The 22,735-nt window shown below is 54.4% G+C and overlaps 2 protein-coding genes and 1 long non-coding RNA gene across 8 annotated transcripts in view; all 3 read left to right on the top strand.

Moving 5' to 3' along the window:
• The window catches only part of Ilf3 (interleukin enhancer binding factor 3), a 40,762-nt gene extending 32,996 nt beyond the window's left edge, over positions 1-7,766 (top strand). For 3 of the 6 annotated variants that reach the window (XM_070002268.1, XM_070002267.1, XM_070002265.1), the window contains 10 exons: positions 48-158; positions 436-635; positions 920-1,087; positions 1,444-1,581; positions 1,678-1,854; positions 1,952-2,105; positions 2,232-2,285; positions 5,568-5,927; positions 6,754-6,882; positions 7,284-7,766. In XM_070002268.1, coding sequence (XP_069858369.1) covers positions 48-158; positions 436-635; positions 920-1,087; positions 1,444-1,581; positions 1,678-1,854; positions 1,952-2,105; positions 2,232-2,285; positions 5,568-5,927; positions 6,754-6,882; positions 7,284-7,420 — 1,628 coding nt within the window. In that variant the 3' untranslated portion in view covers positions 7,421-7,766. Of the gene's footprint in view, positions 1-47; positions 159-435; positions 636-919; positions 1,088-1,443; positions 1,582-1,677; positions 1,855-1,951; positions 2,106-2,231; positions 2,286-2,721; positions 4,055-5,567; positions 5,928-6,753; positions 6,883-7,283 lie in introns of those variants that run through there. The other 3 variants (XM_070002266.1, XM_070002270.1, XM_070002269.1) reach the window with 3 other exon arrangements.
• A 9-nt stretch (positions 7,767-7,775) lies between these two features.
• LOC138813807 (uncharacterized) lies at positions 7,776-9,997 on the top strand. The gene is made up of 2 exons (XR_011367865.1): positions 7,776-9,406; positions 9,743-9,997. It is a non-coding gene; the product is annotated as an uncharacterized lncRNA (long non-coding RNA).
• Positions 9,998-15,570: 5,573 nt separating this feature from the next.
• Positions 15,571-22,547, top strand: Qtrt1 (queuine tRNA-ribosyltransferase catalytic subunit 1). Its single transcript, XM_070001840.1, has 10 exons — positions 15,571-15,810; positions 15,902-15,970; positions 16,067-16,205; positions 16,807-16,885; positions 16,972-17,087; positions 21,223-21,361; positions 21,546-21,621; positions 21,738-21,847; positions 21,929-22,016; positions 22,136-22,547. The coding sequence occupies exons 1-10, from the start codon at positions 15,571-15,573 to the stop codon at positions 22,286-22,288; spliced, it is 1,209 nt and encodes a 402-aa protein (XP_069857941.1). The 3' UTR covers positions 22,289-22,547.
• Positions 22,548-22,735: the final 188 nt, after the last annotated feature.

Genomic DNA, 22,735 nt, shown 5'->3' with positions numbered 1-22,735 from the left:
CTCCCCGCCTTGCTCTTAGCCTTTTCCGTCCTGCTTTCTCCTTCCAGTTCAAATCCCGCCCAGCACCACGTACGCCATTACACCGATGAAGCGCCCCATGGAGGAGGACGGGGACGAGAAGTCCCCAAGCAAGAAGAAGAAGAAGATCCAGAAGAAAGGTGCGGGGGCACTCACCGTCCCCACCCGCTCTCGTTGCCTGCCTGCGCAGCTCTCGTTTGCTTGGATGACACAGTAGTTTTGAGTCTGGCGTCACAGAACTGTGTGTGTGTGTCTGTCTCTGTCTCTGTCTCTGTCTGTCTGGCGTCTGTCTTGTCTGAGTGTGTGTGCGCGCCCCCCTCCCCCTGCGCTGCTGGAGTTACGCAGGCCACCGGGGTTCCTCCCGCTCCATTCTGGCCGAGAACTACTGAAGTCTCACCCCAAGTTGTCTTGTTGCAGAGGAGAAGACTGAGCCTCCCCAAGCCATGAACGCCCTGATGAGGCTGAACCAGCTGAAGCCGGGGCTGCAGTACAAGCTGATCTCCCAGACGGGCCCCGTGCACGCCCCCATCTTCACCATGTCTGTGGAGGTGGACGGCAGTTTGTTTGAGGCCTCGGGGCCATCTAAAAAGACTGCCAAGCTGCACGTGGCCGTGAAGGTACGGTCTTGCAGTGGGAGAAGCAGCGGGGGGGGGGGGGGGGGGCGGGGCGGGGCGGGGCGTCAACATAGGGATGTGGTTAGATTTTTGAGCGCTTGCCAAAGCCACGCGTGGCCAGCCCCACTCCCCCCGCCCCCCATCCCGGGTCCTCCCCAGCTAGCTGGGCCTCAGGTCAGCGTTAGTGGCCAGGCTCTGTTCAGCGCTCCCAGTCCACGAGGCCCCGTATGTTGTCCCTTTTCCCCTCCTCCCCCTCACCCCTGTCTCACCAGCTCTGTACCCTCCAGGTGCTACAGGACATGGGCTTGCCAACAGGTGCTGAAGGCAGAGACTCCAGCAAGGGGGAAGACTCTGCCGAGGAGACCGAGGCAAAGCCCGCCGTGGTGGCGCCGCCCCCCGTGATGGAAACATCCTCGAACCCCAACGCTGCCTTCCCCGCCGACGCCACTGCCGAGGTGAGCTCATGGTAGGCACTGGAGGTGGCCACTGAAGCGGTGTAGACAGGACGCTTCCCCCCTTTCCCGTGGGCAGGGTAGACCTTCAGGCAGTGGCCCTGGCAGGAAGCCGCAGGGAGCTCAGGGAGCTTAGGTAGAGCCAAGTACCTGCCCGCGTCTCCAGCCAGGTGCAAGCTAGTAAGCCCGTGGGGTGCTGGGGGTGTTGATGCCATCCTGGACAGCCCACCCTTGAGAGCTGGCACAGAGAGGGTGGGGAGAATAGGGCCTCCCCACCCCCACCCCGCTGCCGCCTGGCCTCCTGTCCCACTGGGGGCCTGCAGCTGAGTGTGTTGGTTTTCTTCTGTGTTTTCCCTGAGAACGTAAAACAGCAGGGGCCGATCTTGACGAAGCACGGCAAGAACCCTGTCATGGAGCTCAACGAGAAGCGCCGCGGCCTGAAGTACGAACTCATCTCCGAGACGGGCGGCAGCCACGACAAGCGTTTCGTCATGGAGGTAAGGGAGCTTTTGGGGTGGGGGTGTCTCCGGAGTCCCCCACCGCCCTGCCCCACGGGAGGAGGCCCTGATCACCCGCCGTGTGCCTTCCCGCAGGTTGAGGTGGACGGCCAGAAGTTCCAAGGTGCTGGCTCGAACAAGAAGGTGGCAAAGGCTTATGCTGCTCTGGCCGCGCTCGAAAAGCTTTTCCCCGATGCTCCCCTCTCCCTGGATGCCAACAAAAAGAAGAGAACCCCCGTACCTGTCAGAGGTGGACCCAAGTTTGCCACCAAGGTGACCGCTTCTCCTCCTCCTCCACGCAACCACCCCTCCCCCCCCCGTCCTCCTGGGAAGCCAAGGGGGCCTCACCCTCCGGTGCTCTCTCGTCCAGCCCCACAGCCCTGGCTTTGGCATGGGGGGACCCATGCACAACGAAGTGCCCCCACCCCCCAATCTCCGAGGCCGGGGTCGAGGAGGTAACATCCGCGGGCGAGGCCGGGGACGAGGATTCGGCGGTGCCAACCACGGAGGCTACATGAACGCGGGTGAGGGCGAGGGCTTGGGTCCCACGTGTCCCCAGCTCGCGCATGCGCACGTGCGCTGAGAAGCTGAAGGAGAAGGGGGTCTAAGGCAGCCCCCCTCCATCCTGGGTCGTGTCTGCTCTCTTGCAGGGGCCGGCTATGGCAGCTACGGCTACGGCGGCAACTCGGCGACAGCAGGCTACAGTAAGTGTGCGCTTCCGTGTGTGTCCACGTGGGAGGCGGCGCAGCGTAGTGTGGGCCTGAGTGTAGGGCGCGCCCACGGGGCTTCCCTGAGGCTCAGAGCCACCCGCACCTTTTTGCGGAGTTTGGCCAGTCGGCCCTCCAAGCCCCCATCCCGCCCGCGAGTCCTTGGTTCATAAGTGCCAACACACCAAGCTCATGTGCCTGCCAAGTTCCTTAGAAGTCCAAATTTGCCATTTCTCTGCTGTATGCCGTGCGAAGCACCAGTCTTGGCGAGTGCATCTTTCCTGCCCAAGCACCGCTACTGTCCTGAGAAAGAGCCTTCACTGGGGGCCACAGGAGCAGAGAAATCTAGAACATGAGTTCAAATGTGGCGCTCTGTGCCCTTTTTCAAAAGAATTCTAATTTCTTCTCTCTGCTCTGTCTCCCCCTTTTGTAGGTGACTTTTTCACAGACTGCTACGGCTATCATGATTTTGGGTCTTCCTAGAGCGTCTAAAAGTATTGCACACAAAATCAACTTTTTACTCCAATTTCTTCCAACTCCAAAACCCAAAGTGTCCGTGCTGTGTCCCTGTGCTCCACTGGGTTTCTCAACCGTGGCTTTCCACCGCAGCTTGTCTGAAACTCTTAGCCTGCAGAATTTAAGACAATGGCAGTTCTTATCGTGATTTGCCTTTGAACCTTGGTCATTTTGAAGTTCACACTAAGTGGAGAACACTTTCCCAGAGAATGTATCTCTGTGCACCCTTGCACGGAACTTTAGAGCCAGTGCTGTTGAGCATCGAGGCAAAAGCCCACCCGTGCTTTATCTAGAACGCATTCCTTTATTCAAAGAGACAGACAGTGACACATTTTTAATCTACCTTTGTCTTAATTTACAGCAGGTTTTGTATGAATTTTTAATCTCCTAACCGATCCCCAAACCTGGTTGATGCCTTTGACAGTGATGAAAACCATGTCACCACACTGATCCAAAGGCCGGCGACTTTTTTTCTTTGTATCCCGCCTGGTCCGTGCCGGGAAGGCGCCCTGGGAATGGTGCCCTGGGTGGAGGCCACGCCCGCCTGTTTAAAGGCTCTGGTGGGCTGCTTGTTGGTCGGGTGCAGTATTTTGTGGCTGGTTTGGCTAGAGTGGACTCTCAAAGGTATCAAAACTGTGCTTCCATCACCTGTGCGAGAGACAGACGAGCTTCAAGGGGTTAGAGAATGTGAAATTTTGCAAGTCCTGGTCACAGCTGCAAACGCAAGGGATTCTGGATGTTTTGACTTTTGACTCTCTTTAACGGGGCTTAAAAAAACAAAACAAAACAAAAAAGATCACGCAGCAGAAGCCTAGTACATCCCTGATTTCCCAGCGGCGAGCCGGCTTGGGTCCCCCAGGGCCTGGCAGCCCTTCCTCGCTGTGTGCAAAAGGTTCGAGGCCCCTCTGCCTCCCTCACCAGGTTTGGGTTGTCTGGTGGGCGCCGCGGTGGGTACGGTGGCTTCAGTTATTTTAGCTGCCCAGCCCGCCTCTGTCTTGACTTGCAAGATTTTGCATTCATTCAGGCAAAACTGGTCAAAAATGGTTACCATGTGTGATTTGTTCCCAAGGTTTGAAACATTCAGTGAGACTTTTTAAAACTTGGATTGCATGATGTATTTTTTTTTTTTTAGAAAGTTATTGTTTGAGTATGTGTCTTTTTATACCAGGAAATAGTTATCCTGAATGACGTTGAAACTCCCTCCTCCCCTTTATTTTTTTTTTTGGAATCAATACATGTTAAAGTAATGAGCCCTCGGTACTTGCGTCTTCATTCATTCCCGGCTTTAGACGGATGCTCAGTGTAGGATGCTGGGGAAGCCGGACCAGGGGCTGGGGTGGGGGGGGGGACTCCTCGGAGGGGGTGCCGAGGTCCGTGTCCACCCAGCCTCCTCACTGAGCTTCCGCACATTTGCTTTCTTGCACTGTGGGACACGTCCTCCTCCTCGGTGTGTACTTTGTGATCGGGGAGGGAGGGCAGGGGAGGGAGGCTGCCCAGAGAAAAAGGTCCAGTGTGTAGACTGGTTCTGTCTTCCCCCAGTGCTTGTGCCAGTGGCCCACGACATGGCAGCAAATGGGGTGCGTTTCTCCGGGGGATGGAAGGCCTGTGAGGACTGCCAGACTGTCTCCCCTCCCCCCCCCCCCCCCGCCCATGCCCCACCCCCAAAGTGTGGGGTCCTCAGTGCTCAACCTGGGGAAGACTGACAGGCTAGGCTGTGTGGGACGTCCCTCTCCCTCCCACCCACCCTGGGCCTGGCCAGGAGCATGCGCTGGCCGGCTGTGGGCAGAGGGGCCTGTGTGCCCAGGCCCTGGAGCTTTGTAGCCCCTACTTGAGCACTGGGGAAGGCCTGGCCTGGCCCCTGAGAGCTGCCCTGTGGCCTGGCCGGCTCAGCCTCAGCTTTCCCACCCTCAGACTTCCGCAGCCATGTCTGGCACAGCCAACGAGGGGCATCCTGGCACCATGGAGGCTGCAATTGTCCCCCTACCCCACCCTACCCCTCAGTCTCTGGCAAGGCGGTGTGGTGAAAGCCTAGTGCCCACATGTGGGGTCTTCCCATGAGCTCAGCCCTGCTGGTGCCCAGCGGCTGTGCTGGGGGAACAGTTAAGGGGTCTTGCATGGTCATCTGGACGTCCAGCCTGATTTTGGGGACTCCTTCTGTACCCTAGGTCATGTGTTTTTTTGTACAAGTAGCACTGGGGGGACACCCGCACTTGATCAAGGAGTTTCAAATTGCTCTTCCGAGAACCAGGCTGGACCACTTGGTCTTTGCAGGACAGTGGTGGTTTTAGAGGCCTGGTTCTGGAACATCTGGGGTCCCCGGCCTAGGCCTGCCAAGCCCGTTTCCATCCAGCACAGAACGGAGGAGGTGGGGGTGGCTCGCTGCTTCTCTGGGGCTTTGCTTTTCCTGTCACCGTTGGGGACATCTGGGTAGCCGTCAGCTAGTCCTGAATGTCATCCGCGCTCGGAGCCCATCTCATTGTAATGTTGACATCTGCTGCACAGCTGCTGTCGTGCGCTGCTTGGCAAAGACCCCTTGTTGTCACCAGCTGATGGGTGAGTGGAGCCGAAGGCTGCGCCGGCCTGCGGCAGGCTGCCTTGACCAGCAGAGCTGCGGCTCTGTCCTCTTCCTCGCTGTCTTGGGGCAGCCCCTTGTGCGCGCATGCGCGTGCAGGTCAGCCTTCAGGGCCCACGGCTGCCACCTTCCTTTCCCTCCCCTCCCCCGCCTCCCAGACCCTCTGCCTGACCCCCTGCCTCCCTGTTTAGGTCAATTCTACAGCAACGGAGGGCATTCTGGGAATGCCGGTGGTGGTGGCGGCGGCGGGGGCGGTGGTGGCTCCTCTGGCTACGGCTCCTACTACCAAGGGGACAGCTACAGCTCGCCGGTGCCCCCTAAGCATGCTGGGAAGAAGCCGCCGCACGGGGGCCAGCAGAAGCCCTCCTACGGCTCCGGCTACCAGGCCCACCAGGGCCAGCAGCCGTCCTACAGCCAGAGCCAGTACGGCAGCTATGGCCCGGCGCAGGGCAAGCAGAAGGGCTACAGCCACGGGCAGGGCGGCTGTTCCTACTCCAACTCGTACAGCTCCCCCGGGGGCGGCGCCGACTACGGCTACGACAGCAAATTCAGTGAGTTGGCCTCCAGCCCAGGGCTCGGCGCAGGAGACTCGGGTGCCTAGGCGGGCCCACGCAGCCCACAGCGCTGCTGCACGTGGAGGTTTAACTCGAGACCACCTCTTGGGAGGAGGCTGTGGAGGGAGGCAGTGTGGCGTCCAGCCCCTGTTCCAGCCCACGTTTGTTGTTGCTGCTGCTGCTGCTGGTGGTGGTGGTCGTGGGGCCTGAACTCTGGGCCTGGGCGCTGTCCCTCAGCTCTTCAGCTCAAGGCGAGCGCTCTATCACTTGAGCCAGAGCGCCACGTCCGGTTTTCTGGTGGTTTATTGGAATAAGAGTCTCATGGACTTTTCTGCCCGGGCTGGCTTTGAACCGTGATCCTCAGATCTCAGCCTCCTGAGTAGCTAGGATTATAGGAGTGAGCCACGTCACCTGGCCAGCACACATCTTTTCCTTCTACTTCATGCCCAGACCCAGTGGGTTGTGCTGCATGTGGGCTCTGTGGGGTAGAGTAGGTGTGTGTGTGTGTGTGTGTGTGTGTGTGTGTGTGTGTGTGTGTGTGTGTGTGTGTGTGTGTGTGTGTGTGTGTGTGTCATGGGGGCGGTGGGCAGCAGCGAGGCGCTGTGCATGGTGGGGGATGGCAGGGAGGGAGCAGGTGCCATCCCTGGGGACTGGCCAGGGTCAGGGCATAGTCACTTACTGGGCTCTGTTTGGAACCCAGTACTTACTTACAGGGCTGACATGTGCCACAGTTAAGCAGGGACTTGTGCAATGCCAGTGGGGCCCTGGCCCACCCCCACCTTGCCTTCCCCAGGCCCCCTAACTGCTGTTTTCTCTCCCCTAGACTACAGTGGTAGTGGAGGCCGAAGTGGCGGGAACAGCTATGGCTCAGGCGGGTCCTCCTACAACCCTGGGTCACACGGGGGCTACGGCGGAGGTTCTGGGGGCGGCTCTTCATACCAAGGCAAACAAGGTGGGCCCGCGGAGTAGGTGGCAGGTCCTGCCTGGTGGTGCTGTGAAGCTAGCAGCCAGGGCAGGAGCAGAGGGCTTGCGGGTGGGTGCACTGGCAAGCTGCTGCCGCTTCTAAGTAGGGCCCACCATAGCTGCTCGGGCATGTGAGAGGCCTGAGACCAGACGTTACCTCAAAACTCAAGTGCCAGCACCCACTTGAGATGTCCAAGAAACCCAGGGGCCACTCTGAGTGGTGATCTCCGCGGGAGCTCGTGCGGAGCCATGGGTCCAGGCGGCCCTCGGCAAGACTGGATGACTTGTAAAAGATACTTAGCCAAAGCAGGTGTCCGAGGGGCCGCCCCCTTTGGGGCCGTGGCCCCAGGCGCCGCTGTCCCCTCCTTTAATCTGCCCTGTCTCTTGCAGGAGGCTACTCGTCCCAGTCAAACTACAACTCCCCGGGGTCTGGACAGAGCTACAGTGGCCCTCCCGGCTCCTACCAGTCCTCACAGGGGGGCTACGGCCGGAACACAGACCACAGCATGAACTACCAGTACAGATAAAGCCCGCGGGTTGCCTCCTGTACCTTCTGCACTTACGCCCTCAGCCCATCCGAAGATTCAGTTTTATGCATCACAGTTAACATGTCCGCCGGCCCTGCAGGCATCCCCCACCCGTCCACGTTGCCGTGTCGTGAGGTGCAGCGGCCCCTGGGCCCGTGCTGTGACCCGCATTTAGCCGTGTTTGGGACTCCGTGTCTTCAGTGGTTTGTTAGTTGCCATTACAAGTCTCGTCCGGTAGAGTTTTGCGTTCTTGCCGTTCAGTATCCCTCTGTCTATTTACACTTGGTGTTAGCATTGCCTTGGTTTGTCTTTCAATAGTGACGGAAGGGATGCATCATCTGTTAATGCTTTTGTGAAGTGAGTTCAATGAGCTTTCTGTATTTTAATGCTTTAGTGTTTCAGTTTTATAAGTGAAGATTTTATTTTAAAAACCAGTGGGAAAGAGTGGGATTTTTTTTGGGGGGTATGTCTGGATCATTCAGGCAGTACATCCAAACTCAGAAGAATGTAGACAAATAAAGAAAAAGAAAATGGCACTGTCTCAGGCCTGGGTGTTTGACCCTCCAGTCAGTCGAGTGATGGGCAGCTTGCTCCGCTCTGTTCCCGCCCTGGAATGCAGGGTGGGGACAGCAGGACGGTCCCTGGTCACCAGAGAGGGTCCAACTCCAGGCCTCCAGACATCTCTATTCCAAGCTTGGCAAGAGCCAGCTTCCTGCCCGCCTGGGGGTCTTTTTACCCCCGTGTCCCATGGGCTCCACAGCTCCACTCCTGGCAGTGTGTGGAGCCCCCGGAAGGCTGGAGCCTCAGGCAAGTGTTAGTTTCTGCTCCATGAATCCTGCCAGCCAGCTGTGCTGGTAGGGAGGGGCTGGTGTGTGCCGCCCCAAAGAAGCTTCCAGTGAGAGCTGGGGCTCCCTACAAGTGGCAGAGACTTGAGTCTAGCGGTCTGGGGGATTTGTCTCCTGTCAATTCTTCAGTGTGTGGGGAAGCTGGTCACAAGTAGAGAGGGCTCCAGGCTGCTTGTGAGGCGGCGCCAAGGGTCTCTGCTGCTGGACATCTGTCCAGCACCTCCACAAGCGCCTTCATCCACCTGTAGCAGCCTCTCCTCCCGGACACCTGGCAGGTGTTGGCCTGAGCCTCTAGGTTGCCCTTTGGTCTCCTATGTGCAAGAAGCAGCAAGATCCCATCTGTGTCGAGACCCCTCCGTTGCTGAAGCAAATGAGGGCTGCGTGGAAGGGGGTAAACGTGAGCCTTCCTGGATCCACAAAAGACAAGTCTCTGCGCTTCACTCCGGTGTGGAGGAAGCCCCAGGGATGAGTGACTCAGCCCCGGGAGAGTTGGAAAGAGGATGTGGCTGCGTGAAACCAGGCCGAGCAGCAGTCCACGTGGGAGTTCCAGTGTGTGAGAGCCAGCATTCCACACAAGCGATCTGCAGTGGACGAGTGGAGTCCCTGCTGTCATGGTCAGGGGCTGTGTCTGCGATTGGCACATCTACCAGCTGGGACAGGAAGACACTCCTACTGGCATTCTGGTTTTGGATGAGGATTCAGGCTGAGGAGGGGTTGTGTGTCACCCACCGACTCAGCTGGAGGACTGCCTGCCAAGCACGGCTAAACTCTAGATGAGTCCCCGAGGTCTTGCTGGAGAGGGTTGGATGGCACACTCCGTGACTCAACAGAGCCCAGGTGCTTTGTCTCTGAGGAGCAGCTGGAGAACACAGTACCCCTCCGTGGCACACCTTGCGGGCCTCCCTGTTGCTGAGGGCGCTGGGGTTCATTTGGCCTGTGGTGGTATTCCAGCGCCCCAGCCCCACCGAACCAAGACGCAGCTGTCACCTTGGGTAGAGAAGGCCTGTGGGAGGTGCTCCACCTCCCCGCCGCATGCGCTGGCTTGCTTCACCTGCTGTCCCGTGTCCAGTGCAGGTCACCAGGAGCCTCCACAGGAAGAGCAGGGGCCCACAGTTTGTCCTCTGGAGTTGATCATGACGAGGTACTTGCTGAATAAGCCATGGGGGTCAGGAGTGGGGCATCAGGCACCAAAGACCAAGAGGGCCTGGGACCCCCCCCCCCCCCCCCCCCCCCGTGAAGGAAGGATGACATTAGGAAAAGGGGTGGGCCTCAGAGGGACTCTGGACTTAGGGGGGGTGGAGTATTAGGGGTTGGTGACTTAAGACCAGCGGGGACCATGGAGTTATGGGGGTACAGTCCCAGGATTTCTACCTCCCTGATGGAGCAGTGCCGTTGGGGCTCTGCCTGTCTTTGGGCTGGAGTCCAATTTGATCTGGGGGTCATCACCTAGCCGCCTGCTTCCTCTCCGCCCTGGCAGGGAGATCCACTCCACCACTGACCGTTCTCGTGCAGTCCATAAGGCCTGTCCTTGCCCCCGAAGCCTGCGTCCCGATCCTCCGCAGCTGGGGTGTCGCCTCCGCATTCAGTCTCCGTGTGAGCTCCGTCCATGCTGGCCGTACACATTACCTGCCTGAGACCTCTGGACACGGTTCTGGGCATCAGCGCAACCAGCCTCCATGGAGGCCACGATGCTCACTGACCCTTCCCAGAATAAACTGAGAGTTCACGTGTCTGTCGTCTCATTTTCTCACTGTATTTATTTTGCCACTGAAGTGTCACATCCTGTGCTCTCCCACCCCACCTCACCCCCATCCCCGTCCCCCGGAAGAGGGTGGAGCCTCATAGAGCCTCCGGCCGCTGAGGGCGTTCCTATCTATCCCACATGCACAAGGAGTGTCGAGGCAGGCGTCTTAGTGTGAAGCAAGCTTCGGGGTGGCGAGGCTGGGCTTGGGCTTGGGGGAGGGGAGAGGGGAGCAGAGGCAGATGCCCAGCCCAGCTCAGTGGTTGAGTCCACTGCACTGAGGAAATTGCTCTCAGGCTCATGACTGTTGTAAAACAATTCTCCAAATAGGTCCCCAAAGAGAGATGCCTAGCTCCCTGCTTCTTGGTCGTAGGAGACAGGACTGGAAGAATGGCCACAGCTCTCTTAAATCCCTGGCCCAGTGTCTTGCCAAAACCTCCCACGAGATAGCACGTTGACCTCAGCCTCTGGCACATTGTCTTGGTAGGTCGCACAGCGGGGCGCTTCCCGCTCCAGTAGATATAAGCAGAGCAAATGCGCGTGCTCCCAGGCTCCTCTGGATCCATCACCCCATCAAACCCTATGTGCCTGGAGCGTCTTAGGTTCAGTCGGTTGCTCTGGAGACTTCCCAGATGACGTTTGGTTGCCCTCTAGGCACCAGCCCTCTAAAACGAACCACCACATCTCTCCTTGGGTAGGCTGCTGCCCCGGGCAGCCATGGAGAATGGGGCTGCTGACAGCTCACACCATTGGAGTTGGGCCCGCGTTCAGCTGGGCACGGAAAATCTGCCAACATCCAGTTCCTCCTCGATGGCATCCCGGGTGCTGCCCCCCTGTGAAGTTCTGCCCCGGGAGCGCGGCCCCCTCTGCTTCCTGGCTCCAGCGCCTCCCCTGATAGGATGCTTTCTCAGGCTCCGCCCCCTTCGCGCTGCTCCGGTTGGGGCAAGACCGCAGGCTCCGCCCCCACGAAATGTTTCCCTTGGTGTCCTGGCAACCATCTGGGCGCTGTCCATTGTGCTGAAACGGCCGTCAAAGCGCGTGCCTGGGACCACTCCCCTTACGGCTAAATGCGGAAGAAGGTAGACGCCATGCAGCCTCTCCCTGTGCTTACTGCGCCCCTAGACTCTGAGGCGACACCCCATCTGGAAAGGAGAAGAGCAGAAACCAAACAGACCTCTTCCCAGACTATCTGTGATGATCACTTCAAGGGAAAGGCTTTCGTTTTTGGTTACAGCTGTGTGGCAGAAGAGTGTCTGGCAGTCTGTGTGTTCCAAATGTTATATTGAGGGGCTGGGAAGGTGGCTCAGTGGTAGAGCGCTAGCCTTGAGCTGAAGAGCTGAGGGACAGCGCCCAGGCCCAGAGTTCAGGCCCCACGACCGGACCCGCCCCCCCCCCCCCCCAAAAAAACCAAATGTTATATTGATTATGCTGTGTACGTGTTTCTGCATTTAACAAAGGCTAGGTCATCAGAATGATCCTCGGCGCCATTTTCAATTAATTTATAGTAGTGGGGGCTTGAACTCATATCTCACTTGCTGGGCAGGTACTCTACCATTTGATCCTCACCTCTAATCTTAGCCTATGATACTCATATCTAATACCTCTGGTGTAGGGGGTGGTTTACAGGGATGGACCACCACACAGCTTATTCAGATGGTGTGTGGGGGGGACTTCACTAACTTTTTGATCTCATTAATCTGGGGCTTCAATCCTTATATCCTGAGTAGGTAGAATTATACCCGTGAGCCTGGCTTATTCATGTTTTTGTTGGTTTGTCATGTGGTTTGAACACAAGGCCTAGGCACTGAGCTCTTCTGTTCAAGACTAGTGCTCTACCACTTTGATTCAGAGCTCTACTTCTGGTGTTTGTGGTGGTTAATTGGAGATAAGAGACACATGGAAAGCTGGGCACCAGTGGCTCAAATCTGTAATCCTAGCTACTCAGGATGTTGAGATCTAAGGATGGCAGGTTTTGTTTTGTTTATTTTGTGTGTGTGTGTGTGTGTGTGTGTGTGTGTGTGTGTGTGTGTGTGTGTGTGTGTGTGTGTGTTTTGTTTTTTTTGTTTTTTTGTTTTTGGTCCTGGGGCTTGAACTCTGGGTCTGGGTGCTGTCCCTGCACTCTTCAGCTCAAAGCGAATACTCTACAGCTTGAGCCATAGTCACTTCTGATTTTCTAGTGATTTATTGGAGATAAGAGTCTCATGGACATTCCTGCCCAGGCTAGTCTTGAACTGCAGTCCTCAGATCTCAGCCTCCTGAGTAGCTAGGATTACAGGCATGAGCCACCGGCCCCCGGCTAGGATGGCAGTTTTGATGCCAGCCCAAGGAAAAAAATCTCTGAGAATCTTATCTCTAATTAACCACCAGAAAACTAGAACTGGCACTGGGGCTCAAAATGGTGGGACACTAGCCTTGAGCAAAGTGCCCAGGCCTTGAGTTTAAACTCCACGAGTCCCCCCCACCTCCGATTCTCATGATTACTGAGTAGCTAGGATTACAGATGTGGTACCCTGATATAATATGTACATATATATTTAAAATTATATATTTTTAATTTAAATTATATAAGTGTGATGTAAAGCTGGGTGCTGGTGGCTCACATCTGTAATCCTAGCTACTAAGGAGGCTGAGATCTGAGGATTGCGGTTCAAAGCCAGCCCGAGAAGGAAAGTTCTTGAGACTCCTATCCAATTAACCACCAGAAGTGGCACTATGGCTCAAATGGTAGAGTGCTCGCCTTGAGCTGAAGAGCTCAGGGACAGCACCCAGGCCCAGAGTTCAAGCCCCAGTACAGACAGAATAAAATAAAGGTGATGTAGTACAGAGTGGTCATTATTACAAAAATCAGGTAGAGAGTACTTTTCTTGCTGGGCATTGGTGCTCACGCCTGTAATCCTAGCTACTCAGGAGGCTGAGATCTGAGGATCACAGTTCAAAACCAGGATGGGCAGAAAAGTCCATGAGACTCTTATCTCCAATAAACTACTAGAAAACCAGAAGTGGTGCTGTGGCTCAAGCGGTAAAGCACTTGCTTGCCTTGAGCTGAAGAGCACAGGGATAGCACCCAAGCCCAGAGTTCAAGCACCATGACCACCACCAACAAAAGAGTACATTTTTTTTTTTGGACAATGCATTTTCTTTTAATTTTCGATGGGTTGTATACCAAGGAGTCCCTTTCATTCTGAGAAACTGGCGCTATTAACTTGTATTACTGAGCAAGAGGCCAACTGCTTCCATACAAGAAAGGCCAGAAGTGAAGCGGTCCGTTTTAGTAGGACACTTCTCAGCTTGGTAGAGGTATTCTGAAACAATGGCGCCCTCTGCTGGCAGCTTAATGTCAGCTATATTTCCAATAATAAACATTAGATATCATATTACATGTTATGAGTGTGATTATTAATGGGACACGTCCAGACATCAGTAAATCTGTGACTCAGACTTCCTTACTCTTGTGCAGCAGGAAGACTGAAGGAGTGGGATATCTATACATATACATATATATATATTTGTATGCACATATATATGCACTTAGAGAACTAATAGTTGAAGACAAATGTTGTATCAGCCTTCCCATTTTCAAACCTGATATTTCTATTATTGAAGAAACTTTGTGGTATGTGTTATGTGAAGGTTGTCTGGGGGAAGGAGGTGGCTTGAATTTAGGTCCTGGGCACTGTCCCTGAGCTATTATGCTCAAGACTAGTGCTCTACCACTTGAGAGCTGACTTGCATCTTTTTTTTTTTTGCTAGCCCTGGGGCTTGAACCTGGGCTCTCTCTGAGCCCCTTGGTGCTCAGGGCAAGCACTCTACCACTTGAGCCACAGCACCACTTCCATCAAACCCAGGACTTCATGCATACTAGTCAAGCACTTTACCACTAAGCTATATTCCCTGCCTTCACAGCCCAGCTTTTTTTTTTTTTTTTTCTTTTTTGGTGTGTGTGTGGGGTGGATTGGCCATTGGAAATAAGAGTCTCAAGGTCTTTCTTGCCTGGGCTGGCTTTGATTCCTGATCATCAGATGTCAGGATTATAGATAGATGTTAGACATCAGTGCCAGGCTAAAGAGGAGGAAACTTTAAAAATATTAGCATACACTAAAAGGAATTTTATTATTAAGATGTAGGCTGATTGCTAGTGGCTCACTCATGCCTAGGATCCTTGTTACTCAGGGGCTGAGATCTGAGGATCAGGGACTACTGAGATCTGAGGATCGTGGTTCAGTCAACCTGAGGCCATGAGGCTCTCATCTCCAATTAACCAGTTTTCTAACTGGAAGTGGAGCTGTAGCCTAAAGTGGTAGAACACTAGCCATGAGCAAAGGACAGTGCTCAGGTCCTCAATTCAATCCCAAAACCAACCAAAAAGCAGGGGGTGGGGGTGGGGAATGATGTGCAGAGGAACTACTATTTTGTAAATTAGGCAATGAATACTTTTCTTTGGACAACGTTTTTAACATGAAGGGATTTTTATTGTGATCGTTACATACTTTGTGAATACATAACATTTATTCAGCATTTACTATATGGTAGGTCTTGTTCTAAGCCATTAGGTTAAAGGAAGAGCATAAAAGTCAGCGTCAGACCTGCTCAGTGCCTGTAATCTTGGCCACTCAGGAAGCTGAGATCTGAGGATTGGAATTCAAAGGAAACTCTGGGAGACTAGGATCTCCAATTAACCACCCAAAAAACCAAAACAACGAAAACCTTGGAAGTTGAGCTACCACTTAAAAGCTAAAGCATTCGTTTTGAGCATAAAAGCTCAGAGCCTGCGTCCAGGCCTTGAGTCCAAGGCCCTGAACCAGCACCAAATAATTTTTTTTTGTCTTTTCTTTTTTGGTACTGGGGATCGAACCCAGGACGTTGCACTTGCGAGGCAAGCGCTTTGCCACTGAGCTACATCCCAGCCCCCAAATAATTTAAAAAAAAAATGCATCAGGCACTGATATCAATACAGGAGTTCTCAGTGAGCCTTTGCCTCGTCCTTATGCCGAGGTGTTACCTATAACTCGCTAGATTTTTTTTTAATTTAATTTTATTTTATTTGAGAACATACTGTACAGAGGGGCTACAATTACATGGGCAGGATTAACTCGCTAGATTTTATTTTTAATTTTGTCGGTCGTGGGTCTTGAACTCTGGGCCTGGGCGCTGTCCCTCAGCTCTTCAGCTCAAGACTGGCGCTCTACCACTTGAGCCACAGCGCCACTTCCGGTTTTCTGGCGGGTTCATGGGAGATCAGAGTCCCACGGACTTTCCTGCCCAGGCTGGCTTTGAACCTCGATCCTCAGAGCTCAGCCTCCTGAGCAGCTGGGATGACAGGCGTGAGCCACCGGCGCCCGGCTACTCGCTAGGTTTTATACAGGAGGAGATCAGGAGCCAGAAAATAGAGGCGCGGATGGAGTGCGCCGCCCGGGCGCCCGGCCGGTGTGCGTCGGTGCGCGCCCGTTGCCATGGCGCCCGGACGCTTTCCCCAGCGGCGTAGCCCCGCCCCGCGCACCACGTGACCAGCGTCCATCGGGCGCCGCCCACTGCCTCTCCCGGCCCACGTGCTTCCGGTTGCGAAGATGGCGTCCACCATCCCGGCTTCCGCCGAGTCGGCTCCGCGCATCTTTCGGCTGGTGTCCGAGTGCAGTCGCTCCCGAGCCCGAGCCGGGGAGCTGCGGCTGCCGCACGGGCCGGTGTCCACTCCGGTGTTCATGCCCGTGGGCACGCAGGCCACCATGAAGGGGATCACCGCGGAGCAGCTGCACGGCCTGGGCTGCCGCATCTGCCTGGGCAACACCTACCACCTGGGGCTGCGGCCGGTGAGTGGGGGATCGGGACTCGGGAGGGCCACGGGGGTCGCCCTCACCCCGTAACCCGACACTTCCGCCCCCACCCCCACGCCGGTCGCAGGGTCCTGAGCTCATCCAAAAAGCCCAGGGTCTCCACGGCTTCATGAACTGGCCCCACAATCTCCTGACGGTGAGTGGGTGGGGCGGAGATCATGGATGCCTCTTTGGGGGGGTCGGTCCACAATCTCTAACCCCTTTGACAGCTCTGCGATGGGGGTTCCCTCAGGACAGCGGAGGCTTCCAGATGGTGTCCCTGGTGTCGCTCTCCGAGGTGACAGAGGAGGGCGTCCGCTTCCGCTCCCCCTATGATGGCAAAGAGACCCTGTTGAGCCCAGAGAGGTCGGTGGAGATCCAGAATGCGCTGGGTGAGCGGATCCCAGGGGGAGTTCTGGGTATCCCGGGACAAAGATACATTCTTTGTACTTTTTTGTATGAAATGTGTTAACAGGCCCCTTTCCACTCGGGTCCTCCTACCCATCTCCTGTACTCCCACTGGTTGCTTTGCTACTGTTACTAATGTGTTATAGACCCTTGCAGTGCTTACAGTAAATACAAGCAAGTTCAAGTGTATTCTGCATTTTCCCTCTATGAGAAGAAAAGCTATTCAAGTTGGACACTAGTGACTCATGCCTGGAATCCTAGCTACTCAGAAGGCTGTGATCTGAAGGTCGTGGTTTACAAAAGAGTCTGTAAGACTCTTATCTCCAAAGAACCACTAAAAAGCCAGAAATGGAGCTTTTGCTCAAGTGGTAGAGGGCCAGCCATGAGCAAAAAACCCTAAGCAACAGCCCAGGCCCTGAGTTCAAGTTTCAGGACCAGCACAATCAATCAATCAATCAGTCCTCTGTTTAAACAGGTTAGGATGTCTGCCTAGGAATCAGCCATATGTGGCAGGCACTGCTGGGGTTTATCATGTGCCCAGTTGGTGGGGGACTCCTTAGTGACAGCGTCCTACCTCACCTTCAGGCTCAGACATCATCATGCAGCTGGACGACGTGGTCAGCAGCACTGTGACAGGCCCCCGCGTGGAGGAGGCTATGCACAGGTAAGCTGCCATGTAGTGGTGGGAGGGGATCCAGGTCCCTTCACTTCAACAGGCCCCTGGGACTCACAACCAGGGCTCTCTTGCAGATCAGTCCGCTGGCTGGACCGGTGCATTGCAGCTCATCAGCGGCATGACAAGCAGAATCTGTTCGCCATCATCCAGGGTGGGCTTGATGCGGATCTCCGGACAACTTGCCTTGAAGGTAGAGGGAGCCAGATGCTGGCAGCACCAGGCTTTGTCCATCACAGTCCTCCACACAGGCCAGGCACAGGGGTGGTGCTTCATTAAAGAGTTAAACAGGGGCTAGGAAGGTGGCTCAGTGGTAGAGTGCTTGCCTTCATGCATGAGACCCTGGGTTCAATTCCTCAGCACCACATAAGCAGAAAAAGCCAGAAGTGGGCACTGTGGCTCAAGTGGTAGAGCGCTCGCCTTGAACTGAAGAGCTGAGGGACAGCGCCCAGGCCGAGTTCAGGCCACATGACCGACAAAAAAAAAAACAAAAACAAAACATAAAACAAGCTGGGCACAGTAGGTCACATCTGTAGTCCTAGCTATTCAAGAGGCTAAGATCTGAGGATCATGTTTAAAGTCAGCTCAGGCAAAAAAGTCCTGTGAGAATCTCATCTCCAATTCAGCACCAAGAAGCTGGAAGTGGAGCTGTGGCTCAAGTGGGAGAGCACTAGCCTTCAGCAGAAGAACTGATAGTGTGTAGGACCTGAATTCAAGCCCCTGTTTGAGCACGTACACTAAGTAAATAAAGTAAAATAGAGAAGACAAAGGAGGCCCCAATGAGGCATATTTTTGGAGAAGGTGAAAAATCCAATACTTGGTGATTTTTCCATAATTACTATGCAACATGAAAAATTCCTTTTTTTTTTTTTTTCCCCCAGTCATGGTGCTTAAACTCTGGGCCTGGGCGCTGTCCCTGTGCTCTTCAGCTCAAGGATAGCGCTCTACTACTTGAGCCACAGCGCCACTTCTCATTTTCTGGTGGTTCATTGGAGATAAGAGTCTCATGGACTTTCTTGCCCAGGTTGGCTTCGAACCCTGATACTCAGATTTCAGCTTCCTGAGTAGCTAGGATGACAGGCATGAGCCACCAGTACCAGGTCAATATGCCAAATTCTGATTCCAGATTAATCTGTTGAGGTTTTTTTTTTTTTTTTGCAGAACTAGGGTTTGAACTTTTACTTAAGTAGGCAGCTGATATACCAGTTCAACCATGCCTCTAGCCTGACTTTTTTTTGCCAGTGCTGGGACTTGAACTCAGGGCCTACGCACTGTCCTTGAGCTTCTTTTGTTCAAGGCTAGCACTCTACTACTTGAGCCACAGCCACAGGCCACTTCTGGCTTTCTATGTATGTGGTACTGAGGAATCAAACCCAGGGTTTCATGCACGCTTGGCAAGCACTCTACCATTAAGCCACATTCCCAGCCCCTTTTGTAGGTTATTTTGGAAGTGGAGTCTGTGTTATTTTTTCTGCCTGGGTTGGCCTCGAACTGTGATTCTCCAGATCTTTTTTTTTTTTTGGTTGGTTGTGGGGCTTGAACTCTGGGTCTGGGCACTGTCTCTCAGCTCTTCAGCTTAAAGCGAGCACTCTACCACTTGAGCCACAGTGCCCTTCTGGCTTTTTCTGCTTATGTGGTGTTGAGGAATCAAACTCAGGGCCTCATGCATGCAAGGCAAGCACTCTACCACTGAGCCACCTTTCCAGCCCCCAGATCTTACTCTTTTGCCTAGCTTAGATTACAGATGTGAGCAGCCAGTGCCTGGTTCTTTTGAGTCTTGAGAGCCATTCCGTACAGTGGAAACAAATAGGTTTCCAAAGTTACTGATGGAGAATCTGAGCCACAGAGCTCTTATGTCACTTACCCTAGTTCTGTGCAGTGTGGGTGTCCTTATTTGGGGTTTAGATGCTTCAGTGTTTACTGTACGTTACCATTCCTGTCCCGGAAGTTGGAAGTATAGGGTCAGAGGTGAGTGCTTAGTTTTATTTTGCCAGTTCTAGAGGTCCTGGCAAGGTCACTGAGTTACTGGGGAGGCATGGAGGACTGTAGAGCAGGAGAGGGACCAGATCCGATTCCCATCATAAAAAAACGTTCAGAACTGATGGACAGAAAATGGGAGGCCCTTTATCTTGCCCAAAGAAAAAGTGCCAAGCAGCCAGGTGTCGGTGGCTCACGCTTATAATCCTAGCTACTCAGGAGGCTGAGATCTGAGAATCGTGGTTCAAAGCCAGCCTGGGCGGGAAAGTCCATGAGACTCTTATCTCCAACGAGCCACCAAAAAATAGGATGTAGAGCTCGGGCTGAAAGTGATAGAGTGCTAGCCTTGAGCAAAAGAACTCAGGGACAGCGCCCAGGCCTTGAGTTCAAGCTCCATGTCTGACAAAAAGAAAAAAAAAAAAAAAAAAGATGAGCAAGAGAAGGCCGAGGCAGCAGGGCGCCAGGCATGGGCTGACCCGGGAAAGCTGAGCATGCTCATTTGTCTGCATCCCTTCTTAGTCTTCTGCTGGGGGGCTAGGTACCCCTGTGCCATTGTCTACTTCTCTGGACCTTCTTTTCCTCTGTAAAGCAGGGAGTTGTTTCTACTTTCAGGCAATGATGGTAAGGATTGAATGGGAACGTCCAGTCAAACTATCCTGCCTGCTCCTGCCTTCAGCCTTGTGATCTTATAAAAGAGGTCCTTTGTCAGGCACAGGGGTTCATCTCTGTTATCCTAGCTACTTGGGAAACAGAGATTAGGAGAGTCCCAGTTCTAGGCCAACCCAGATAAAAAGACCTTCCCAGCTCCATCTCAACCAATGGCTGAGCATGGTGGTGCACGCCTGCTCTCCCAGCTACAAGGAAAGCACACTGGCTTCCCACAAACACTGGGAAGCACCAGCAGGAGGATCAGAGCACAGAGACTCATGAAGATAAGATGAGATGTGTGTGGAAAATAATGTCCAATTCCACCACTACCAAAAAAGAATAGAAAAATCCTTTGTGTGTGGTAGTGCACACCTGTAATTCCAGCTCTCAGCAAGCCAGGGCAAGAAAATGGTCATTGCAGGCCAGCCTGGGCTATGTACTGTGATCCTGTCAGGAGTAAAGAACGTTAAGAAAACATTCTAGGTGCAAGGCTCAAGTGGTAGAACACCAGCCCACCAAGTACAGCACCCTGAGTTCAAACTTCTTTTTTTTTTTTTTTTTGCCAGTCCTGGGGCTTGAACTCAGGGCATAAGCACTGTCCCTGAGCTTCTTTTTGCTCAAGGCTAGCACTCTACCACTTGAGCCATAGCACCACTTTCAGCTTTTTCTGTATATGTGGTACTGAGGAATTGGACCCAGGGCTTCATGCATGCTAGGCAAACACTCTACCATGAAGCCATATTTCCAGCTCTGAGTTCAAACCTCTGTACTACTTAAAAAAAAAAAAAAAAAAGAATAAACAAAAGAGGTTCTTGTCAACCTCCTGCCTTCTGGTCCCGTGAGTCTATATAATAGAGCCCAGCTCATGTTCATGAACGCGGAAACTAAGGCAGAGCACAGGTAGCTCACACTTGTAATTTTAGCTGCTGAGCAGGCTGAGATTTGAGGGGCACAGTTTGAAGCCAGCCCAGGCAGAAAAGTTCATGAGAAGCCAGGCGCCAGTGGCTCACGCCTGTAATCCTAGCTACTCAGGAGGCTGAGATCTGAGTATCCAGATTCAAAGCCAGCCTGGACAGGAAAAGCCGTGAAACTCTTATCTCCAATAAACCACCAGAAAACCAGAAGTGGTGCTGTGGCTCAAGTGGTATAGCGCTACCCTTGAGCTGAAGAGCTCAGGGACAGCACCCAGGCCCAGAGTTCAAGCCCCATGATCGACCAAAAAAAAAAAGAAAAAAGGAAGAAAGAAAAGTTAATGAGACTCTCTTATCTAACTACCAAAAAGCCAGAATTGGACCAAGTGGTAGAGCAAGAGCTCAGACCTTGAGTGTAAGCCCCAGCACTGGCATTGAAAAAGGAAATCTTTATGTTGAAAAGCCAAAATGCATTTACTACACCTCTGTATCAAATAGCCTAGCTCAGCCTACCCTGTGATAAATGGGCGCAAAACATGCACATGAGCCTGTGGTTGGGTGAGAACATCTTCCACAACCCTGTCTGTTGTTCACCATGTTGGCTAGCCTGGAACTTCCTTTCTTCCTGCCTCATGCTCAGGGATTACAGGCATGAGCTATGGTGCCCAGCTCAAGGCCTACATTTGAATGAAGTATTGATTCCTGGGATTTAGTGTCAACTGTACAGAATAGGAACAAAAATCAATGGTGTGGGGCCACTGACACTTGGCCACCATCCATCTGTGTCCCCAGAAATGACCAAGAGGGACGTGCCGGGCTTTGCCATTGGGGGCCTGAGTGGGGGCGAGAGCAAGGCCCAGTTCTGGAAGATGGTGGCGCTGAGTACCTCCATGCTGCCTGAGGACAAGCCCCGCTACCTCATGGGGGTCGGGTATGTTTGGGCTGGGCCTCACCTGGGGGGGGGTGGAGGTAGATTTTCCCCTCCCCCCTGTTGGGGGGTGCTTTGGGGGGGAGATGAGAAGGAAATGGCTCTTCCCTGGGGGTGGCTGGGACCTGTTGTGGGGTGGGGTCCGCCTTCACTGGCCCCCCGTGGCTGCACCCCTGCCCCTCACTAGCTACGCCACGGATCTCGTGGTCTGCGTGGCCCTCGGCTGTGACATGTTCGACTGCGTGTTTCCCACCCGGACAGCGGTGAGACCCGCGGCGGGGCGCAGAGGACTGTGGGAAACCGGGGTGGGGGGAAGGGTCCTGATGATGAGATCCCAGATGACACTTCCTCTCCCTCCCTCCTGTGCCCCCCCTTCCAGCGCTTTGGCTCCGCCCTGGTGCCCACCGGGAACCTGCAACTGAAGAGGAAGCAGTATGCCAAGGACTTCGGCCCCATTGACCCGGATTGCACCTGCCCCACCTGCCAGAAGTAGGTGAGGAAGAGGGGGGCTTGGAGGGGTTGGGGTGGGCCCTGCTCAGACACTGCCTGTCCCCTCCCCCGGCGCTCCAGGCACAGCCGGGCCTTCCTGCACGCCCTGCTCCACAGCGACAACACCGCCGCCCTGCACCACCTGACTGTCCACAACATCGCCTACCAGGTGGGCCGGGGTGGGGCGGGGCTCCCGGGGCGGGGCTTCCCGGCCGGGGCGGGGCTTCCCGGCCGGGGCGGGGCTTCCCGGCCGGGGCGGGGCCAGTGACCACGCCCCTTCCCCTGCAGCTGCGGCTGATGAGCGCCATGCGCACCAGCATCCTGGAGCAGCGCTTCCCTGACTTCGTGCGGAGCTTCATGCGCACCATGTACGGGGACCACAGCCTCTGCCCCGCCTGGGCCTCCGAAGCCCTGGCCTCTGTGGGGATCACATTGAACTGAGCAGGCCACGAGAGAGGGAAGTTGGGGGCATTGGAAGAGATTTTTTTTTTTAAGATTGTACTTTGGGGGGGGGGCGGCCATGGGGCCTGAACTCTGGGCCTGGGCGCTGTCCCTCAGCTCTTCAGCTCAAGGCCAGCGCTCTACAGTTAGAGCCACAGCGCCACTTCCTGCTTTTTCTGCTTATGTGGTGCTGAGGAATCAAACCCAGGGCCTCATGCATGTGAGGCAAGCACTCTACCACGGAGCCACCTTCCCAGCCCTGTACTTTTTTTAAAAAAAATATATAAACTTTGAAATTCTAACTAGCATGTGTCTGTGTGTTCTTGGGGAGGTGATCTATCTGGGTCTCCCTCCTACTGATGAAAAGTACCTATACAAGCTAGGTGCAGTGGCTCAGGCCTGTAATCTTAGCCACTCAGCAGAGATCTGAGGATAGGTTCAAAGCCA

The sequence above is a fragment of the Dipodomys merriami genome, unplaced genomic scaffold (genome assembly GCF_024711535.1).
Source record: "Dipodomys merriami isolate MVZ:Mamm:240054 unplaced genomic scaffold, mDipMer1.0.p SCAF_6, whole genome shotgun sequence".
Taxonomy (NCBI): domain Eukaryota; kingdom Metazoa; phylum Chordata; class Mammalia; order Rodentia; family Heteromyidae; genus Dipodomys; species Dipodomys merriami.
The sequence above is the reverse complement of the archived record's forward strand: the minus strand, read 5'-3'. Positions and strand labels throughout refer to the sequence as shown.